The sequence below is a fragment of the Lethenteron reissneri genome, unplaced genomic scaffold (assembly GCF_015708825.2).
Source record: "Lethenteron reissneri isolate LAM-NWPU_2019-01 unplaced genomic scaffold, ASM1570882v1 scaffold_1038, whole genome shotgun sequence".
NCBI classification, from domain to species: Eukaryota; Metazoa; Chordata; class Hyperoartia; order Petromyzontiformes; family Petromyzontidae; genus Lethenteron; species Lethenteron reissneri.
In genome coordinates this window covers 1-24,125 of record NW_026890715.1, presented here as the reverse complement: position 1 = coordinate 24,125, position 24,125 = coordinate 1, and the positions used below count along the sequence as shown (strand labels likewise).

Sequence of the window (24,125 nt, the reverse complement as noted above, 5' to 3'; positions counted from 1 at the left end):
AAGTCACGTAGATAGGTTCAAAGAAAATAACACAAATTTTATTTGAAACCGATCTATGTGACTTTACCGAAAGACCCAAGAATATGAATTCCTGCAGACACGAAAGTTAAGTCAATATTTAATATTATGTATATTGGACGCGAAAGCCTTCGTGTTAAAAATAAAAGTGAAGCTTGGGCAGGACACATTAGTAGGGCAGGAAGGGATGATGACCGATGGTCAAGATTAACGACGGGGTGGCAACCAAAGTAGAAAACGATCCCTCCCCCCAGAAAGTTTGTCACTCGTCCCGGAGACATTAATTCCCACACAGTCAATTGGGACACACACTCGACACACAAACACATTCGCCTGTGTACGATCTCACCTAACGCACTCGTTCACACGACCTTCGACTAATAATACACCACGCTCTTCTACGAGGCCGAGCTGCAGCCGTATTTAAAGCGGCACGTATTTGTGGGATTCACGGCAAGCGCTTGGGATTTCAAAAATATTTATTAAGTGTTCAGCAACTCGACATTGCTCTTGTTTTAACTTGTCATGTGCAACCCACGTGGAGCAGAACCACAGAACCGCACTCCGACGTCAACCACACACCAGGTACCAAAACTCAGGAACCAACCACACTCACGGACACTAAATCACACAGACGAGTACAAACCGACCACAAATACCAACCACCCGGGTACTGACCACACTGTTATAAACCACACATTGGTTGCGACCACACTCAAAGTGAAGTACAAACCACACACATACACGAAGGTAGAAACCACTCACACACCGACCACACCGCACGCACACGCTACTTGTGGAGGACGAGGCTATACACGCGTGGGGTCCCGATGGCTCGCCAAATATCCACAACCGAACGCCTAACACCTGCGCAAAAACCACAACCCCAAAACCTTCTTGCAAACACTACCACTACCTCAATACACGGCACAGAACTACCGAGATAACCCTAACCCCTTAAAACAGCACTAACCCTGCCCCCAACTCCTAATGATGTTACCTGTGAGGTTAATACCTGACCTTTTCTTAATGCTACGAGCACTAGCCGAGACTCTAAACCCTCACACCAATACCAATGCTGCCTTTTCCACTGCCACTGGGAAGCGTGCCGGTTTGTTCGCGAGCCAGGCAACTTGGCTCAGGCCGAATTCCCACACTGGCTTCACCGGGCCCAGCTGACCGACCTGCGTGCAGGGCCTCTGCTTGGCTCGCTTGCGAGCTGCACGCCGTTAGCCGGGCCCGCCCTTGGAAACCAGCGGTGGCATCGTGGCTTCAACGAGGAAGCGAGAGGTGTGGTGATTGGTGCCCATCGCTGAACTTAGTTTCGGGGCCGTGCACATCTAAAACACGGCTGAGAAGTATAAATCAAGACACTTACTTGGGAACTCCTAACACACACCAGGCCTGCATTATTTGTATCTCTTATCTCTTCCCTCCCAGGCCACAGGAGGGGATGGGATGTAATGTTAGAGGCCTCCAGGACCATTCCTGGGCCAATGAGCCGTCTTCTTCGGGGTCGTGGAAACGCAGCAAGACGATTGCCTAGCACCCTACCCACCGGGCATGTAACGGTGCATCGGGTTCAAATCGATTCCTGTGCTCAAGATGCACACGTTATCTAAATCGTGCGTGAGAAGTCGCGACTTGCGAACTATACAGACGACGCGCTCACGTTACAAGTGTCGGCGAGTGGGGGGTAAATAAAACTGTACAAACGAAAAGGAGGCAACGCGACGAGACGCTCAAAAACGAGACGAACTGACCGTTTAACGGAATCGCGAACCCGTCAAATCGCGACGCGACACACGCGAGGATCGGCACGCGACCGCCATCACCTCCACGCCCCCGGGACGCCAACATCTCCCCTCGCGGAAACAACGGCGCAGGCGCGAGCCCCGGAGGGCCGACGACGCGGTGATAACCTCTCTCCTCCCTCCCCCGCCCAACCCGTTGCCGTCCTCACGCATCCAGCAGCTTGAGGATGCTCTCCCTCTCCTTGAGCACCTTCCAGGCGTGCTCCTTCTCCTTCTTGGTGGGCGTCCGCTTCTTCTGCCGGGCGCCCATGATGCGCCGGTAGGCCTCCATCACCTCCGTGTCGGCCACGCGAGCGCGGGCGCGCAGCTCCTGACGCCGCATCTCCTCCCGCGCCATCCTGCCCGAGAAGACGCGTCACGGTACACGTCAACCCGAACCTCGGGGGCAGAGACACGTGTGTCCAGCGGTGGCGCATTCACCGCTTGTTGCAAGGATTGGCAGGTCAAGCCGCACCGGCTGGCCTGGTTAATACCGCCGGTGTATTAACCGTAATATACGAGTAATACAACCCCCCTGGGTTAACGTCGGGGGATTGCGTCCCTGTAAATGTGCGACAAAGAATATCAAAACGACGTCATTCGGAGCGGTTTACAGGGTAGCGGTACGGTGGTGGGGCGAGTGAAGGGACAACGGATAACGAGAAAGGACAGACGATGCTGTCGGCGACGCGAGTGTGTGGGGTTGAGGCGACGCAAATTGGGTAGCTGTGTTAGTAACACAACGACGATGTGCTTGCGAAATGACGTAAAAATGGAAAAACGTAAATCGGGGTGTTACTGTACAACGAAGAGGCTTGCTTCGCGATGGGACGTGAAGTCTCCCGTGATGTTATTTGACAAAAGCAGTAGGCTGTGTGCGCTGGAGTCGTCGGTCCATTAGTGCGAGATTAGAAAAATTACACCGCAAATTTACTTAAATTGGAACGACCAATAGAAACATCACCCCCTGCTGGCAGACCGGTGGCCACTTGCATGCCGGTGCCGTGTTCAGGTTCACACTGCACACGTGGACAGCTGCCATTAGACGTTTTGAGCTACGTTACAGGCGCAACGTAATTGTAAGGATTGTTATTATTTATTAGAATATTACAGACTTTCCCGTTCCGAGACGTCTGCATCGTGTGGCTGTCCCCGTTCACCGCCGAATCTCGTGAATGCGCAAGCGGCTCGGCATTCATTCTACTTAGAGAGGCGTCATAGTAGCGCCGCTGTTTTTAAAGACGTCGCTACTCACGGCGGAGAACCGTAGCGACACGACCGCAACTTTACAATAGCTGGCGCCAAACTGTGCCACACACGCCCCTCCCGCGTGGCCTTTTAATTTTGAATCCGTTCTGATGACGTACGTAGTGTACGTCCATCGGAGCAGAATCGGAGGAAAGCTGATGACGTACGTCATCGGAATGGGTAAGGGTTAACAGACTTAAATGTATTCTCAAGCTTGTAACACGTGCATTGAATTGTGTAATGCTGTTGTTCCCAAAAATATAAAAACGACTCACACACAGTAGAGAACAAACAAACGGAGGTTAAAAAAGATATCACATTGACCGTCAAGCCAAGTGCTTGGGCCTGGGCACGTGAGTGGGATACGACGATAAGCGGCCAAGAACGTTGCCAGGGAAGGGAAGCGGTGTGCCGGGGAGGACGACCACCGCAGGGGCTAAGAGGAATGAAATCGACCCAACTGCCGGCACGACGTTGGCCATCAAAGCGAAACACCACGGGAGAGATGGCGACGGGCTTTGGGAGGTTCTCATCCAGCAGCGGATAGACGTGGTCCCATTGCGCGGATGATACGTCGCACGCAGCTAAGTTCACGTTGCCCATGCCACCGCGAGAGGCGCGAGCCGTTCACCACTAAGTTAAACAAAACCATTCATTAATTGATCCACGACTCTGAAATTGCGACAATTCAACAAATGTCCCAGTGGGATGAATCGATCCGCTCTGGTGGGGATGGGCAATCTGGTGAGGTGGCTTTAGCGGTAGAGCGAGCGGCTCACAACGGGAAGGTCATCAGGACAAATCCCGGTTGGGGTTTGCTCGGCGCATCATCCCTCTGGGGGCCTTATAAAACAAGTACCACTTTGTGGGAAAGTCAAACAGTTGGTTTGTTCTACGGACAGACACTCGTCCCCGCCATTGAAATGTAGAATTTCTACCACCGGCTCAAAGAGTTGTAAGCAGGAGATGTATGTATGCATGTTGAACTTCTTTCGCACTAATCGGAGGTGTGGGGGGGGGAAGGACAGCAACTAAACACAAAAAGCAGTCTGAGACGAGCACAAATGCACCAATGCTCATTTGAGTAAGCAGGGCCTCACCGCAGGAGGTCCTGCTTGCGTGCGCGGTTGTGCGCCGTGACGGCACGCAGCTCGGCCTGCCGCTTGCGCAGCTCGGCCAGAACCTCGTCCTCGGAGTCCTCCCCGCCGCGGCCCTCCGAGTCCAGCAGCCCCTGCGCCAGCAGCTCCTCCCGGATGCGCGCCTCCAGCGACTTGGTGTGCGGCACGCTGAGGTGGGCCAGCGCGCGCACACGCACGCACACGTACCAACGCACATCAGACACGTGAGGTCCTGCACGCCGGTACGGCGCTCGCAGGCGCACGTTACAAAGACAAAGATCCTCTGGGATAGAGATGAACAGACTGGGGGTTCAGGTGCTGTCAGTGAGCATGGGAATGGAATTTGGGTCACCAGGATCATTGCTGTGAGGGTCGCTCCTCTGCTCTGGCGAGATGTTAACTACGCGGTGGAGAGATGTTTAGTCTAACACGTAGGGCTTCGTGACCAATATTATCTGTAAGAGGTGTTTCGGGTTAGATCGCATGAATATAAATGTGTCGTTAAACCTGCCACCACCCAACACAGCCAATTAGTGAGGTTTGTCATGTAACAAGGGGATTCAAGGTAATTGTAAATGTTATAGGTATACTCTCAAGCACACTAGTAACTAATTGACGAGATTTTAACGACCCCGCTCAGTACACAGGAGGTCGTGGGTTCGATCACGACCCTGACGCCTGCTGTATATTTGGAGTTTCCCCGTGGCCATGTGGATTTTTCTCCGGGTACTCCGGTTTCTCCCTAACATTAGAAACGTGCGTTTAGAGTATTTTGCTGCTATAAATATCCACGTGATAAGCCACTTCGTGAGCTTTCATTTGTGGCCAGGTCGCTTCTGAAAAGAGCTACATAGTTCAAAGGGTAACCACTCGCCATTGTTGCTTATGGCTCTCCTCCAGAGGCCTATCTTGACACTGCTGGTAACCAGTCCATCGAACAAACATGGAGCGATACAGATCCTCACACAACACACAACACGCCTACCTGAAGGGCTTGGCTTGGCTGCGGGGGGGATGTGGCCGCCCATCCCCTCACTGGCCTTGCTGGCCAGTTCCGGGATCGGAGACTCCTCCATGGGTGAGATGATGTTCTCCTGCAAGGCGGACACCATCGTTACAACCAGCAGAGCCTTACTCTTTGGTTCTTTCGATAAAGTCACGTAGTTAAAAATACAAATCACGACCACCTCTACGGGGAGGGTTTTTCACACATCTGTTCTGTGGTTTTCCCACCTGATGATGATGATTGCTTGTGTTGCAAGCGAAACGTCGTGATTTGTATTCTAACTACGTGACTTTACCGAATAACTAAAGAGTATGGATACCTGCAGTTACGAAAGCTTCAAATCAAGATTCAGCAGAGCCTTGTGTGCTCAGCAACAATGCCATTGATATTTTTACCTGGGAAAAGCCTTGCCGAGTCCTGAGACTCTGTTTTAGGAGGGTCTTACTACTTTGGGTCCTTTGACCAATTCCATAAATGGCAAGTTTTGCATCCTTGCGAGAACCACAGTACCCACAGTAACCACAGGCACACAAGGGAGTAATATTTTCAAAACGTCCCCACGGATTTGAGAACCCACTGCTGTATTACCACTTTATGGCCATCTGGGTGAATGAATACGAGTCATGACCTCCACTGGCACTTTGAGATGTACTGCATCATGGGAGGGAGGCCATAAACCGGGGGTGGCCAACCTGTAAAGGCCAAGAGCCAACAAGTACCCATGAGTTCTGAAAATAGCCAAGTGTGTATATTTTACATGTGTTATATAATGACAGTTTTCGGCAGACATTCATAATTATTTTCTACCACTGTGATAGTACGTTTCTACGTTATGCCCCTTCGATAGAGCCACATGTGGGTGCACTGCTGGCTGTAAACAATAAATGACGGTGATGATGATCCACACTACGGCCAGGAAGGGCCACAGTGAAGAACGTTGCTTTTTGCCCTGCGCGGTGGCCACCCACGGCCGTCGGACAGCAGATTCACGGCCCGAGCAATCAGGTTCGCACGAACGAATCGCTGCTTATAATGTGGACGTCGTCTCTGGTTGCAGGCAACCAAGAAGCACAACCAATTGCTCAGGAGTGGACCCGGCCATTACCCTCCACGAGGGCCTGCACCAGGCGCTGGGTGAGCGGCCCAAAAGGGCACGCGTCCTCCGGCCTGCTCGTTCTGCGTCCCCGGCATCGTTACGCCGCATCAGTTGTCCACCTCTGCACACGCACGCACAGTTCCTGCCGCGCTCCGGAAAAAACGTCCGCACTGAGAAATGCCGACGGTGGCTGTGGCCACACACCTTAAAAATTAGCGCTTCTGGTGCACAATGACCCCTGACCTGTGTTTCCCAGGGTGCCTTGGTCCCCTTCTTCCTGTCGGCCGCCCGCTTGCAGGGCGAGCGCCGTCCCTCTGCTCCTCCTTGCAGGTCCTCCTGCGCCCAGCGCTGGCAGTAGTGTTTGCCCAGCGGGGGGGACCTGCCCTCCAACACACACACACACACAACAAAAACACACCGGACATGGAGCCCACAACACGTTATATGAGCCCCGACTACAATCCCAACACAGATACTGACAGACCCCCAAAAACCATCCTTTTTCTACGAAGCAGCAGTGATGCCACTACAGCGCTCATGCAAGGCGAGCTGCCGTAAGCGTCAAGAGGATCATTGCAGGTCACAGGACAGGACCCGTGTGTTATTGGCAGACTGACATGACTGGCAGATGCACCACGAGTGCTCCCAACTGCGCTACCTTGCAACGTTTTAGCCGCCCAGAACTCTGCCCGTTGTTATTGCTGGAGGGCGACAGCCTCCAACAGTCCAGTGGGCATCCCTCACGAGCCTCCTCTACAGAGGGCGATCTTGACACCGCTGGCATCGGTCGGCGGCTAGTTCACTCAGCTCCACACCCGCCTGTACCAGATCAGCCCATTTCCTCTCTAGTCAGTGCCACATCAATTCATCCCCTCTATCCATCCAATCGAAAGCTGCTGGGAGCAAGTGGTGGCTGGCAATGGGCTTACATGACCCAGCTAAAATAAGAACCCCCCCCCCCCCATTAAAGCCGAAACAGGCTGCTGGGGCAAGTGCTGATAGCGAGCACCTCCGAGCGGCCCAGCCAACGCACACGGGCAATGAGCAACGCATGGAGATGGGGGGGGGGGGGCAGCGCCTGGGACCGCCCGCCAGGGTGACTCCTGGTGGGAGTTCACCTTGTAGTATTCGGCCTCATCCTCCGGAACCTTTGAGCAGCTCCTCCAGGACTCGGATCTCCTCGGCCGTGATGTCGGCACAGTACGGCTCCACTGACGCCCAGAAGCTGTGCATCACGCGCAAAAAGACAAAGATTTCCCCTGTTATATGCCGTAACAGACTGGTGGGGACAAAGTGCTGTTAGCGAGCACCCTAATGAAGGCCAACAGCAAACAAACAGGTGGGTGCCAGCACTACGCCTGGCTGCTATCGTCCTCCCCCAATGCTGATGCTTACACAACGCACCAGAACCAATTAAAGGCTGAATCGCCCTAGGGAGGCCCCAGAAAGAGTTAAAATATTATCAAGTGGGAATGTTACATAGCCACCGGGTTTTTAGTGCAGTGAGCTAATAGTCTGTTGACCAGGGAAAGGGATCCACTCGTTTTATTTGTTGTGCGCACTTGAGAGAAAATACGGTGTCCCTGTGTGTAAACTTATGTGTGTCGGCAAACACGTTCGTATTTGCGCAAGCGTGCAGTATATGGCCGTGTACGTGTTTAATTGTATGCATGTGCGTGCATGTATTGTATATGTGAGCGTGAGCCTACAGTTCTTGTGCGGCATACGTTCGTGAAAATTGGGCATCAGTTTAACACATGGTAGGCTTTCGCGACCAATGTCATCCATAATAAAGTTTTTTTTTGGGTTTTTTTGGGTTAGATTGCGTAAATATGAATTGTGCGTTTAAACCTGCCACCACTCGACACGGCCAATTAGTAAGGTTTGTCACGTAACCAAAAACGTGCTAATTAGTTACTAGTTCAGCACACCGCTGTGTTGGAGAGTAAACCCGACGTTTAGTTGGTGGATGTGTGTGCTTCGGGCGTGTGTAAATGTGGGTTAAAAATGTGTGGATTTTTGTGCGCGCCATAGCATGCACGTATGCGTGTGCACGCGTGCGCGCATTTTGCGAGTACGCATGTGCGTGCTACGTGCGCGTGCTACCGGCTGGGCGCGTCGTTCTTGGGCGCCCGGGGCTCGTCCATCACGTCGTCTGGGAACTCGTACTCCTGGAACTTGGGCTGGAGGTTCTTGGTCTTGGGCCGCCCAGGCCCATGGCCCCCACCGCCTGCCCCCGCCCCGTGGGCGCCCCCCGTCCCCGCCGAGCCGTGCCTGCGACCCGCACCGACGGTCTCGGCATCGCTACCGGCACCACGCCGCCCCCCACCACCGGTCACTTTAGCGTCAGCAAACGACGGAAGGCCGAACCTCCCGAGGGGAGCCAGAGGTTGAGCCAGGCTCGTCCCATATTTCAGGTGACTTTGTGTCTCCAAAAAACCATCCTCGCGTTGTTGAATGAAAAACAACAACTTTGAAGGGGCCGTATTTTGTCTGACGCGCGAGCACGTGCCGGGCCAAGTTCTGGTCTAACTTTGAATGAGATTTTTTGCAGCCATCTCTGGCCCAAGCAGCGTTCGGAGGAATTTGACGGGTAGATGATTCATTCAGATAAATGCAGATGATGTTAAAACCAGGCATGAGCCACCGAAAAGAGGGGAAGATAAGAAAGCCGATTGTTGTACCAAACTTCTACGATGCTCCCCTGCGCCTTCACCAAACAGCACTGGCCAGCATGGTGAAGTATGGTCAAATTCCCGCCACAAAACCCGTGTGGAGTGAGGAGGCCCCTCAGCTAGCAGTGGGAAAAGGGCTGGACAGTCCTGTTCTCCTATAACACAGTAATTCCGTTCCTGAAGAACCACCGCGTTATGGGAAATCGCATTATAATAATTAATATATAATAGAGGGCGTAAAGCAGTACACAATAACACGTGAGATGCGTATGCAGGCCAAACAAAGATTGAGGCGCGTGGGTAGCATCTAGAAGCATCCAAATGCCTTGTGTGGTCACGCTACGACGAAGCAGCCGTACAGCTGCTTATTCCTACTCGCGCGACGTAGTTCCATTCTCTCTTTCATGTTATATCCAATTCACATCCGCGGCATAACAAAACATATGTTCCTTATATTCATGGCGTTATATCCAATTATCGTTATGATAACAACACGCTTAACGGGACAACAGACTGTACGTGTACACGAGAGGCATTGAGACGTTGTCAAGAGAAACCTGGGTCAGAAACATCAAGAAAGTCTAGGGATGAGTTGTGGATGAAAACATTTAGGATTTTGGGATATTTAAGGACAATTTCACACCTCTTTTGGGGTTTTCAGATCTTTTACATTTTCTGCTCGTGATAAACGTCTCCGTGCAAACACAAGCGGGGTCACCCACCGCGCCCATGAAGTCGCGTTTGGTAGGAGACGCGCGCGCAAGTGAGATGGCGTCAACCCCTTATCAGTGCCTACCTTATTAGACCAATTCATAACTTATTGGTCAACTCGTGGCCTTATAAATCTCAACGTTCATCCCACAAAGTCCCATTACAAGGGAGAAACACAAACGAAGACACTTTTTTGTCCGTATTGAAACGGCTGTACGCCATATGGAACTCAAAACTAAATTTCCCTGTACAAGAATACGGGTAAACGGTATGGGTTGACAGGTATGATTATTGTGTGTAGTTTCGAAGACTGGCTGGTAGTAAGGTCCCCCGCAAGCACTCACCCATGGCTCCCCTTGCTGTCCGGCTTCTGTTTCTTGGGTTTGCTGCCTCCGTGCTTGCCTGTGGAGGATGCCACGTGCTCGGCCGCCTTCGTGAACTTCTTATCGCCCTTACGATCCTGCCAGTCGGTCAGGATCTGTGCGGCACCACAACAGAGGGGGGGGGGGCAAGGGAGGGGTCATGGTCATGGTGCCATACCTTTAAACCCCTTATGAGTGCCTACCTCATCACAGACCAATTTAGACTTTATTGGTCACCCCATGCCCTTATAAATCTCAACGTTCATCCTACAAAGTCTCACCACAAGGGAGATACACAAACAAATAGACCAAAAAAAATGCCTGTATTGAAACGGCTGTACGCCGTATGGACCTGAAACCTCCCTGTACAAGAATACAGGTAAACCGTATGAGTTGACAGGTATGCAAATGCATTCGTGGCTCAAAACACGACTGAAAGATCCCCTTAACCAGCCGCGCCTCGCGACCCCTCATCACCTGGGTCTCTCCCTGCACCTCATTAGGACCACCAGCTCACTCATCACCATCCCCTCATCTGTGTCACACCACTCTCCTCACTTGCATCTCTCGTCTGCTCACCCCATGTCTCTGCTCACCCTTTATTCACCGGGGTCTCAGTCTGTTGGTCCCTCCCCTCACTCCTCCACTCTCTCTCCTTACTTGGGATCTCTTCCTTCACTTATCCTGTCCCACTCCTGGATTTCTTCTCTTCTGACCCCTGCACTCTCAACCCTCTCCTCGCCTGGATCTCTCCTCCGCTCATCCCATCTCTCCGCTCACCCCTCCACTCTCTCCTCACCTGGGATCTCCTCCTCCTCCACTCATCCCATCTCTCGCTCCCCAGCCCGGTTCTACCCCAACACCTCCACCACCACCGACCACCCTCAACCCCACCACCACCACACCTGGATCTCCGTCTCGAGGTTGCGCAGGCGGCGCGACGCCGCTGCCAGCAGAGTCTCGAGCTCGAGCTGCAGCGTGTCCAGCTCCTCGGGGCCCACGCCGTCCTCGGCCGGGCGGCTCAGCACGGCCGTGTAGCGCGGGCACTGCCGCGTGTGCTCCACGGCGCGGAAATCGTGGAACTCCAGCGGGCACTCCTTGAGCTCGCTCATGGCGACCGCGGCTCCCCGCCCCCCACGTACGCCTTCAAGAGACACCACACACACAGGATCTTTATACCGTACTGGAGGAATCCGATGAGCTACGAAGCTTTTTTTTTTAGACAGACGCCCAGACGGCGCACTTAAACACCGGTTCCCACCACACAGCACAACACTCACAAGTCTCAGAAAACTCGCTCAGTTCACACACCACAGCACGGCTCCCCAAGTCCAGATCCTGCTCACTGGGATCCCAACCCCACAAGGCGGTCACAGAGACCCAGGGCCCACGCTCACCCAGACCCCAACCCCACAAGGAGGTCACCGAGACCCAGGGTCCACACTCACCCAGATCCCAACCCCACAAGGCGGTCACCGAGACCCAGGGTCCACACTCACCCAGATCCCAACTCCACAAGGTGGTCACAGAGACCCAGGGCCCACACTCACCCAGATCCCAACCCCACACTGTGGTCACAGGGACCCAGGGCCCACACTCACCCAGATCCCAACCCCACAAGGAGGTCACCGACCCAGGGTCCACACTCACCCAGATCCCAACCCCAAAAGGCGGTCACCGAGACCCAGGGTCCACACTCACCCAGATCCCAACTCCACAAGGTGGTCACAGAGACCCAGGGCCCACACTCACCCAGATCCCAACCCCACACTGTGGTCACAGGGACCCAGGGCCCACACTCACCCAGATCCCAACTCCACAAGGCGGTCACCGAGACCCAGGGCCCACACTCACCCAGATCCCAACTCCACACTGCGGTCACAGGGACCCAGGGCCCACACTCACCCAGATCCCAACCCCACACTGTGGTCACAGAGACCCAGGGCCCACGCTCACCCAGATCCCAACTCCACAAGGAGGTCACAGGGACCCAGGGCCCACGCTCACCCAGATCCCAACCACACAAGGCGGTCACAGGGACCCAGGGCCCACGCTCACCCAGATCCCAACTCCACAAGGAGGTCACAGGGACCCAGGGCCCACGCTCACCCAGATCCCAACCCCACACTGTGGTCACAGAGACCCAGGGCCCACGCTCACCCAGATCCCAACTCCACAAGGAGGTCACAGGGACCCAGGGCCCACGCTCACCCAGATCCCAACTCCACAAGGCGGTCACAGAGACCCAGGGCCCACGCTCACCCAGATCCCAACCCCACACTGTGGTCACAGGGACCCAGGGCCCACGCTCACCCAGATCCCAACCCCACAAGGAGGTCACAGAGACCCAGGGCCCACGCTCACCCAGATCCCAACCACACAAGGCGGTCACAGAGACCCAGGGCCCACACTCACCCAGATCCCAACCCCACAAGGTGGTCACAGAGACCCAGGGCCCACGCTCACCCAGATCCCAACCCCACAAGGTGGTCACAGGGACCCAGGGCCCACACTCACCCAGATCCCAACCCCACAAGGTGGCCACAGAGACCCAGGGCCCACGCTCACCCAGATCCCAACTCCACAAGGCGGTCACAGAGACCCAGGGCCCACGCTCACCCAGATCCCAACCCCACAAGGAGGTCACAGAGACCCAGGGACCACACTCACCCAGATCCCAACCCCACAAGGTGGCCACAGAGACCCAGGGCCCACGCTCACCCAGATCCCAACTCCACAAGGTGGTCACATGGACCCAGGGCCCACGCTCACCCAGATCCCAACTCCACACCGTGGCCACAGAGACCCAGGGCCCACACTCACAGGGACCCAGGGCCCACGCTCACCCGGCCCGCAGTCCCCACTGCCCGCGGTCCCCTCTCGCTCTGCCTCTCGGCCGCTTTCTTTCCGCGCGCGCCACAGCCAATCGCAGCCGCCTCCGCGTGTCACGTGCCGCCCATTGAGCCAATCGAAGGTGGGGTTTGTTAATCCGTATTACGTTTTCAAATACGCGGTTGGGTCGTGCAGCCGGTCACGCGGTGCGATTGGACCAATAGCGTTCGCGAATGGGGGCGGGTTTCGCCTTATACGGGGTATGTTTTTAAAATACGCGGCGTTCCCCATTACACGCATAGGGGGGGCGCCTAAAGTAAAGTGTGCCGCTTTAATTACAAACAGATAATTTCTCATTTTACGCCATCGCTGTGCAACTACATGGTTTACAGTTAATTTACAAGAGTAAAGCAGAAGCCACCAGATAGACATGTCTGAATTCAGCAACAATTGTTGGTAATTGTAGGAATATAAACAATTGTAGGGATTCTACCCCCCCCCCGGCGCCAGGGCAAAGTGGTTCGGTCCGTGCCTCGTGGGGGGGGGGGGGGGTCAATCAATCAGGCGGGGCGCGCATGCGCAGTGAGCGCGCGGCACGGGAGGAGACGGAACGCAGCCATGGTGAGGGCGCGGCGGGGCCGCTTCGGGTCGTTTCGTGCGTTTCGTGGGCGATAAATCGCCCCCGGTCGGGGCTGCGAGGGCCACCGGCCACGGCCCGGGGCTCGGTGGCGCGGGGCTCGGTGGCGAACTGGCGGACTGCGCGGCCTCGTCCCCGCAGTCGTGGAGCCGTGGGAGCGGCGCGCGGGCGCGGCCGCGATTTTAGCTTCCGCGTTCCGCTGCGTTCACTACGAGAGTAGTGGTGGTGTAGTGCACTACCAGTGGTGGTGGTGGTGTAGTGCACTACTAGTGTGGTGGTGGTGTAGTGCACTACTAGAGTGGTGGTGTAGTGCACTACCAGTGGTGGTGGTGGTGTAGTGCACTACTAGAGTGGTGGTGTAGTGCACTACCAGTGGTGGTGGTGGTGTAGTGCACTACCAGTGGTGGTGGTGGTGTAGTGCACTACTAGAGTGGTGGTGTAGTGCACTACCAGTGGTGGTGGTGTAGTGCACTACCAGTGGTGGTGTAGTGCACTACGAGAGTTCTGATGGTGTAGTGCACTACCAGTGGTGGTGGTGTAGTGCACTACGAGAGTGGTGGTGTAGTGCACTACCGTGGTGGTGGTGTAGTGCACTACCAGGGTGGTGGTGTAGTGCACTACCAGTGTGGTGGTGGTGTAGTGCACTACCAGTGTGGTGGTGTAGTGCACTACCAGTGGTGGTGGTGTAGTGCATTACGTGTGGTGGTGCTGTAGTTCACTACGAGAGTGGTGGTGGTGTAGTTCACTACGAGAGTGGTGGTGGTGTAGTGCACTACTAGTGTGGTGGTGTAGTGCACTACTAGTGTGGTGGTGTAGTGCACTACGTGTGGTGGTGCTGTAGTTCACTACGAGAGTGGTGGTGGTGTAGTGCACTACCAGTGTGGTGGTGGTGTAGTGCACTACCAGTGTGGTGGTGTAGTGCACTCCATTGTGGTGGTGTAGTGCACTACCAGTGGTGGTGGTGTAGTGCACTTCCAGTGGTGGTGGTGTAGTGCACTTCCAGTGGTGGTGGTGTGCACTGCGAGGGTGGTGGTGGTGGTGGTGTAGTGCACTTCCAGTGGTGGTGGTGTAGTGCACTACCAGTGTGGTGATAGTGTAGTGCACTACGAGAGTGGTGGTGGTGTAGTGCACTACCAGTGGTGGTGGTGTAGTGCACTACGAGAGTGGCGCTGTTATCAAGTGCCCGCTACATCGTCCCGGGTAGCCGCTCGAGCCGAGGCGGCGCGTGATTCGTGCGGCGGCGATTGTGGGTCTCCAGTGCAGGAGCGGATGTCGGTGTTCCGAGTGGTCGCTGCCTCTGGCCACATCGCCACTGCGTCATCGGAAACTGAGAGAGATTAGAGTTTGGTTGGGTCGTGCTTGCAATTCCATACCTGTCAACCCCTTATTACAGACTATGTCAGACTTGATTGGTCACACTTATAAATATCAACGTTTATCCTACAAAGTCCCATCACAAGATATAAACACACAAATAGGCAAATATATATATATTGCCAGTATTGAAACAGCTATGCCGTATGGACCTAAACTAAATTTCCCTGTACAAGAATACGAGTAAACCATAATATGGCTTGACAGATATACAATTCAGCCCGTTATCCCTCCTGGGGTCGATAAAACAACATAAGCAATCTTTGGGTATCGTCAACAGTGCGTTTCCCACGTGATAGACTCACGGCCCGCTATCAGGGAATGTAATATTTTCGCTTTTTTAACGCGTTCAGTGCTGTGGAATGGGTGACCACCAAAGAGTAACAGACAGCCGCTGCTGCTACTGCTGTGGGTGGCCCTGTGGGGGCGACACGATCTGCAGAGGACGGCGCATCAAACCCATTTAGTTTAAGTTAGTTTGATGTAACCAGGTGGGAAGGTGAACAAGAGGCGTGAGATGAGTCTCATTTGCAAGAGCTATCCCGGGGGCATTAGTCTGACGATTTCCGCAAATTGCTGAATCCCATTTGAGTAATGTGTGGGCGATTTTGGAATTTGTCAAATGTGTACACGTTAGATATTTAACGCTTACGATTGGCATCAGGGGGTGTGGTTTGGTGGGGGTCCTTAACGTCCAATGTGAAGCATGCTGCTCCGGCTATTATTATACCCGCAGTATTAATCAGGGCGGCCGCTGCATTAAAAACTACCAACCTCTGCAACAAGCAGCGAACGCCTATTGCCACAAGGACATGCCGCCGGCCCCCACGCTACTCCACGATACACTACTTGTTTAAAACCATCTGAGAGCCAGCTGAGTGGTCAAGTCAATGGTTGCATTGTACGTCTTATGATGCGCACGTGCCCACGTTCCCCCTGCCTTTAAATCTGCACTGACCGGCAATGTGGGGGGGGGGGGAAGTATGGTCAAATAACCCGTGCTGTGCGGCACGCCGCGTCGAGGAGGCTGTCCATGTGTGTAGTGTAAAGGAGACGGTATTTTGAAAATGCAAAAACTTTTGTCAATAAACAGTGTGGCCTTCGAAGTAATAAACAGCAGTAGGTGACGTGTCAAGCAGTGGCCCTGCACCGCACGTAGGCCACAGGTAGCGTCTCACCTCTCCCCGTTGCCTACTACATATATACATATTCCTTATAAGGCAGTGTTATTACCTTGCTGGCTTTGTCAAGGAGTGCACGAACCATCACGCAAACGCCAGAACAGAGGTCGCGACCGAGTACCCGATACCCGTACCCTACCCGATACCCAGCTACCCGTACCCAGCCGGGTACGGGTACCCGTTTGCGACCCTGGTGCGGCTGGGTACGAGTAAGGAATCAAAACCCGTTTGCGACCTCTGTGCCAGAATCATCCTTGGATAACAAATCGAAGAAAGACGGTGGGGTCACTGCATCGTGCGGCGCTTTCGGATGCCCTTATTCAGCAGTCTGGAATGGTCTTCCGATATTAGGAAGCCACTGGAGCTATGCACTTTTCAATCTACATTGAAAGCTAATTTATTTATTACTGCTTTTTGTTTAGTTTGTTATCCTTCCCCCGCACCTTCGATTAGCGTGGTTGGCTACGTACGGTGCGAAATAAGTTCAACATACAGTATATGCATACAAACCCTAGGCGCAGTCAATACAGTTTTGACACAGTCAATTATCAGATTGTGCAGAGACCTGATAAATGACTTTCCCGATGGTACCCCCAATGATTTGAGGGTCTAAGACGGGAAGCACAAGGACCTTACAAACACGGAACTCCTCTCTAACTTCCTAATAAGCGGCTGAACTGCCCTCTTTAAATGCCCACGCAAAAGCGACGTTACGAAGCGTTGGGGCTGATGTGATATGTCCACATCTTAACCGCATCCCCACTCGGTTGGCTGATTGGGTGGGTGCCCCTGTGGTCGAGGTGAGTGGCAGCAGTGATGAATACCACGACGAGGTCCCGGAGTTTACGTATCTTGGAGCCACTTTAAGCCGTTGGTTCCACCCAATATCAACAGGGAGAGCGACGCTTTGCTCACCCCACCGGCAGTGTGGCGTTTGAACGTAGTATGGATGGGATGTAACAGGCTGGTTGAATGAACGCTCAACATAGGAGGAAGAATTAACAGGGTAAATATATATGAAGATTGACCATGATAATAGCTATAGAAGGGTGATAAGGAAACGACTGTACGTCGGTGAGCGAGTGATGGGAGCATATCGGTGAGTGTCGGATCATCAATTTACTCGGTATACACAAACCATTCGCTGAGACCTGAAATAAACTTGGGAGGACCCTCGTAAAAAAAAGTCATGAGTCTCAGTGAGGCTGTCCTGACCAAAATAAAATTACGTAATAGTCAACAATAGCGCTTTCTGCCTGTGTGCGCGTGCGCCTTGATGCACGCGTGCGTGTGTGTGGTACAGACGGCGACTCTGCGGCCCTACCTGAATGCGGTGCGTGCCACGCTACAGGCCACACTCTGCCTGGAGAACTTCTCCTCGCAAGTCGTGGAGCGGCACAACAAGCCCGAGGTGGAAGTGAGGTACGTGGTCCCTCCTGCTCCCTCCCTCTTGCTCCCTCCTTCCTGCTGCCTCTCATGCTCCCTCCTGCTCCCTGCTCCTGCTCCCTCCTGCTCCCTCTCTCCTGCTCCCTCCTGCTCCTCCTCCCTCCCTCTTGCTCCCTCCTCCCTCCCTCCCTGGGTTTCCTCATGCTCCCTCCCTCCTGGTCGCCCGTGCTCCCTCCCTCCTGCTCCCTCCCTCTTGCTCCCTCTTGCTCCCTCCTGCCTCCCTGCGGTTTCCTCATGCTCCCTCCCTCCACCTGCTCTTCTTACCTCTTCCACCTGGACTGGAAGCTGCAGCACTGAGTTCAATGAATTTATTTAAACAACGTTGTCAGAGGCAGTGCTATAAGAGGTATGCCTGCACTGAGGTGGCTAGATTGAGATGCCTATGCTGAGGTGGCTATGCTCGGGTGGCTTTCCTGCGTTGCCTATACTGATGTGGCTATGCTGAGATGACTATCTTAGTGGCTGTACTCAGGTGGCTATGCTGAGGTGGTCAGACTGAGATGGCTATGCCGAAATAACTAGACTGAGGTGGCTAAACTAAGTAAAAAATATAATTTGAACATCCATATTATTAAATAGGCGCTGGGAATGGGTACATACAAAATAAACACGATTCAGGATATCTTATTTTGGAATGTAGTTCATAAATACATTGATTAGAGAACACACGCAGGTTAATGATGTCATCCAAACTCTTAATAAAGGGTGAGTGGATGTGGGCAGGATGTGTCATGGCTAAAAAGAATGGTGGTGGACAGCGGTGAATGACGGAGTGGCTCCCCCGGGATGGAACGTCCACCGAGGAGATGGAGTGATGAAATCCTTTCGTGTGCACACGATGGATGGATTTATTGTCTTTGCGGGATCGTGAGAGGCAGCAACGGCTTGAGAGGATTTCATCCGGCAGTAGATTGAGCACGACTGACGATGAGTTGGGACGGGCAGAGGTTTTTAATCGGCAAGATAAAGTGGGTCAAGGAAGAGAGGTTACGTCCAAATTAGAAATCGTTTGCCAACATGGGAGGACGATCGCGTTCACCCGGGGCTCTCGTCACCAGACGGGGAAGAGACTTGGCCAGGAATGGGAATGGCCGGAGAGCGCCTGCGAGTCGTCGAGCGAGTTGCCTGCGTGCTCTGACTTGTCATTGTTGCCGGGGCGCTCGGTCACACGATCGGGTCGTGCGCTCGTGATAACTTCGACTTGGGCCCGCCGCCAGCGCCGCAACAAGCGGTGGCGCTTGGCGCAGGTGAAGCGTGCAGCGTCGCACCGCCAGTCCCCGCCCCCAGCGACCCCCGAGAGCCCGGGAAGCCTGTTGCGCGTTACAAGCTAAAATTATACTCTTAGGTTTTTTTGGTAAAGTCACGTAGGTAAAATATTATAATAAAATAATACTGTATCAAAACTTGATACAGTAAATTTGGCTGTGATGGTCCTACCTGAAGACGGAGACTTGTTTCCACCGAAACGTCGTGATTATATTTAGTTATTTTCATTTATTATTATTATTTTTTATTATTATTTTTACCTACGTGACTTTACCGACAAAACCTAAGAGTATGAATCCTTGCAGTCACGAAAGCTTCAAATCTAGAATTAAGCTAAAATAAATATTATTCCAAGTTCACACCACTGTATATCTATTAAAGTAACAAATAAGCAGATAGTTCCACCTCCTTCACGCGTCTGGGAGAGCTTTAATCCAGTTGGAATTGGTTCAACGCGAAACAACTGTGGGCCATTTTGAGAATTCATTGTCTCCAAATATGCTTGAACCAATGCTGGTGAACTGCCAGATGTTTATAGACAGGGGACCCTCTCCATTAGATGTGGGTCCTCATGTACATTCTGGAGTTGCACCGCAGATAGATTCAATAAACTTGCACCGTTGAAGGACGTGTGGATTAGCCTTGTTCAGTCGTAGATGCTGGTCACGTTCCTGAAGTCATAGAACACAGGGAGCCAGCACTTATAACTATGCAACTGCTCCATAATATTGGTCGCGAAAGCCTACGTGTTAAACTATTCAACTACTGTTTAACCTATGTTTTATTTTACCAAGGAAGGCCCACTGAGCTATTTATATCTTTTTCCGAAGTGACCTGGCCACAAATGATTGCTTAACGAAGTGGGTTCTCACGTGGAAATTTATAGCAGCCAAATAATCAAAACGCCTATTGATACTAAATGTAGAGGGAAAAACTGGATGACCCGGATAAAAAGCCACAGGAAGAGAGACATGCAAAATCAATATACACAGGCTTCAGGGCCTGGATCGAACCCACAACCTCCTGTATATCAGGCAAGAGCGGTAACATCTCGCCACCGCAGAGCTTCTGATCATGGACGAACTGTCGTGTACACATGTATACTGCTGGTGGTCAGAAGTGGCGAGCGGAGTGAGGAGACTCGCACCGTTGTGTGAACGGACCTCGTGCTGGCTGTCAGACCCCACAGCTCCCGAAATACAGACAACACACAACGGTGAATACAGGGAAAGCCCGGCAACGTTGCTCAGTGGGGAGAAACAGCAGCTCCACGTCAAGGTTTCACCTCCTGGTTGGAGGTTGATTTGGCCCATCATACTTCGGGATGTGGAATTTCCACCAGTGGCTCAGGGCTGTGAAGCAGAGATGAGCACCAATGGCTCAATGTTCATCTGAGGAGCAGGAAATCACCCTGACAGAGCGAGAGTTTTATCTCACCGTAAGCGGGTGACGGCACTTTGCCGAACCGCACCACGTGGACCCTCGCGCGCGTTAACGGCCGCCGTCCCCGTGCTGCCCCGAGCAGGAGCGGCAAGGAGCTGCTGCTGCAGCCCGTGATGATCAGCCGCAACGAGAAGGAGAAGGTCCTCATCGAGGGCTCCATCAACTCCGTGCGCATCAGCATCTCCGTGAAGCAGGTACCGCTCGGGGGCTCGCGCGCACGCACCCGGCCCCCGCGTTGGCCTCGCGTTCAAATGCGCACCCCGTGTCCCGTGCGGGCCCTGACACGCACCTTGCTCCCGCCCCCCGCCACTCTCCCCAGGCCGATGAGATCGAGAAGATTTTGTGCCACAAGTTCATGCGCTTCATGATGATGCGGGCGGAGAACTTCTTCATTCTACGGCGCAAACCTGTGGAGGTAACCCCTCACCGCTCGCCGCCCCCTCACCACTCGCCCCCATCCTCGCCTCTCACCTCCCCGCATCTCCTCGCCCTCAAACACACGTCTCAGCTTCCTCACCCCTCTCCAAAACCTCTAAACTAACTAAACTAAACTTTTTATTTCACCAGGTAAGGCCCCTACTGAGCTATGTAGCTCTTTTTCAGAAGCAATCCTGGCCACCACAAATGATGGCTCGGCGAAAGTGGCTTGTCGTCGCATGGGAATTGACAGCAGCCAAATACTCTCAACGCGTGGTGACGTTGATTGTAAAATGTGGAGGGAAAAAACCGGAGGACCCGGAAAAAACTCCACGCGACCGCGGGGAGAGAGACACGCAAACTCCAAATATACAGCAGCAGGCGTCACGGTCGGGATAGAACCCGCGACCCTCTGCATACCCGGAGAGGTGGTTAACATCTCCTAGCCACCATGGTGCCCTCCTCACCCCTCTAACCCTCCCTGCCTAACCTCTTAGCCCTCACTTTAGTCGTCACACTTCACCCCCCTGTGTCACCCTTTTCTCTTAATTCCTCAACCTTATTCCCGTGTCTCACCTATTCACCTGTGGCATAGGGGTGTGTGTGTGTGTCTGTATTTACAGCTCGTGAGAGATTGAGCTGGTAGTGCGTGGTGTCACACAGTGTTAGTGCTGTGCGTGTTGTGTTTATGGCGGAGTGCACACACGACGGCGCGTGTGGTGGTGTGCGACCGACTTGGAAGCGAATTTGCTGCTCCGACGAGCACTTACGCGGCGCTCGCATCCTGCATGAAGCCCCTAGACCAGTGCTGGAAACTCCACATTTCTACGGTGGGGCTGAGACTGTATCGGACAACCGCTGTTGACTCCCCCACGTAATCGGTACTCGTTTACAGTCAAGCCGCAGTTCCTCCATGACTTGAAAACTCGCATCCGTTTCCCCATTTTCTTAAAGAACCAAAACCTTGGACCATCGTCATTTTCTAATAACTATCGGCCTATATCAATGCTGCCATTTTTTTAAAGCAAAAAAAAACTCGTTGACAGACTACAGATGCAGGAACATCTGTAGTCTGGAAGACTTGTTGACAATCAACCGGTCTGGAATTCTACCCCCCTTTATAGCACTGAGACACAGTGTGCCGTGTGGCATGTGCAGTGTCACGTAGACGATGTGCGCTGTACGCTGTGCGCTGTACGGTGTGTCCTGTACGCTGTGCGCTGTACGCTGTACGGTGTGCCATGTGCGATGTACGGTGTGCCTTGTACGCTGTGCCGTGTGCGATGTGCCGTGTGCGGTGTACACTTACACCTGCTACATCGAAAACGGCGTCTTCCCCCCCTCCCCGCTTTTGTGGGCGCTGCGCAGGGCTACGACATCAGCTTCCTCATCACCAACTTCCACACGGAGCAGATACAAGCACAAGCTGGTGGACTTCCTCATCAACTTCATGGAGGAGATCGACAAAGAGATCAGCGAGATGAAGCTGTCCGTCAACGCCCGCGCTCGCATAGTGGCCGAGGAGTTCCTAAAAAACGTGAGGCTATCACCGAGACCCCTCACTGAGACTCACCATCACCGAGACTCATCACAGAGAGACTCACCACCTCAGAGACTCACCATCACTGAGACTCACCATCACAGAGACTCACCATCACTCAGACTCACCATCACAGAGACTCACCACCACAGAGACTCACCATCACAGAGACTCACCATCACTGAGACTCGCCACCACTGAGACTCACCACCACTGAGACTCACCACCACTGAGACTCACCACCACTGAGACTCACCACCGCTGAGACTCACCACCGCTGAGACTCACCACCACAGAGACTCACCATCACAGAGACTCACCAACACTGAGACTCACCATCACTGAGACTCACCACCACTGAGACTCACCACCACTGAGACTCACCACCACTGAGACTCACCACCACTGAGACTCACCACCACAGAGACTCACACCACTGAGACTCACCATCACTGAGACTCACCACCACTGAGACTCACCACCACTGAGACTCACCACCACTGAGACTCACCACCACAGAGACTCACCATCACAGAGACTCACCACCACAGAGACTCACCACCACAGAGACTCACCATCACAGAGACACCACCACAGAGACTCACCACCACAGAGACTCACCATCACTCAGAGACACCACCACAGAGACTCACCACCACAGAGACTCACCACCACTGAGACTCACCACCACTGAGACTCACCACCACTGAGACTCACCACCACTGAGACTCACCACCACTGAGACTCACCACCACTGAGACTCACCACCACAGAGACTCACCACCACAGAGACTCACCACCACAGAGACTCACCACCACTGAGACTCACCATCACAGAGACTCACCACCACAGAGACTCACCACCACTGAGACTCACCACCACTGAGACTCACCACCACTGAGACTCACCACCACTGAGACTCACCACCACTGAGACTCACCACCACAGAGACTCACCACCACTGAGACTCACCACCACTGAGACTCACCACCACAGAGACTCACCACCACAGAGACTCACCACCACTGAGACTCACCATCACAGAGACTCACCACCACAGAGACTCACCACCACTGAGACTCACCACCACTGAGACTCACCACCACAGAGACTCACCACCACAGAGACTCACCACCACAGAGACTCACCACCACTGAGACTCACCACCACTGAGACTCACCACCACTGAGACTCACCACCACAGAGACTCACCACCACAGAGACTCACCACCACAGAGACTCACCACCACGGAGACTCACCACACAGAGACTCACCACCACAGAGACTCACCACCACAGACTCACCACCACTGAGACTCACCACCACTGAGACTCACCACCACTGAGACTCACCACCACAGAGACTCACCACCACTGAGACTCACCACCACTGAGACTCACACCACAGAGACTCACCACCACGAGACTCACCACCACTGAGACTCACCACACAGAGACTCACCACCACAGAGACTCACCACCACAGAGACTCACCACCACTGAGACTCACCACCACAGAGACTCACCACCACAGAGACTCACCACCACAGAGACTCACCACCACAGAGACTCACCACCACTGAGACTCCCACCACTGAGACTCACCACCACTGAGACTCACCACCACTGAGACTCACCACCACAGAGACTCACCGCCACTGAGACTCACCACCACTGAGACTCACCACCACTGAGACTCACCACCACTCAGACTCACCATCACAGAGACTCACCACCACAGAGACTCTCCATCACTGAGACTCACCATCACAGAGACTCACCATCACTGAGACTCGCCACCACTGAGACTCACCACCACACTGAGACTCACCACCACTGAGACTCACCACCACTGAGACTCACCACCGCTGAGACTCACCACCGCTGAGACTCACCACCACAGAGACTCACCATCACAGAGACTCACCAACACTGAGACTCACCATCACTGAGACTCACCA

At 53.6% G+C, this 24,125-nt stretch overlaps 1 protein-coding gene and 1 pseudogene across 1 annotated transcript; one reads left to right on the top strand and one right to left on the bottom strand.

Annotated features, from left to right (window-relative positions):
- Nucleotides 1-971: 971 nt before the first annotated feature.
- Nucleotides 972-12,942, bottom strand: LOC133361418 (transcriptional adapter 3-like; annotated as a pseudogene).
- Nucleotides 12,943-13,428: 486 nt separating this feature from the next.
- LOC133361419 (actin-related protein 2/3 complex subunit 4-like) lies at nucleotides 13,429-22,204 on the top strand. The gene is made up of 5 exons (XM_061580343.1): nucleotides 13,429-13,480; nucleotides 17,355-17,473; nucleotides 20,289-20,400; nucleotides 20,526-20,621; nucleotides 21,992-22,204. Exons 1-5 carry the CDS (start codon nucleotides 13,478-13,480, stop codon nucleotides 22,187-22,189), a joined length of 528 nt encoding a protein of 175 aa, XP_061436327.1. The 5' UTR covers nucleotides 13,429-13,477; the 3' UTR covers nucleotides 22,190-22,204.
- Nucleotides 22,205-24,125: the final 1,921 nt, after the last annotated feature.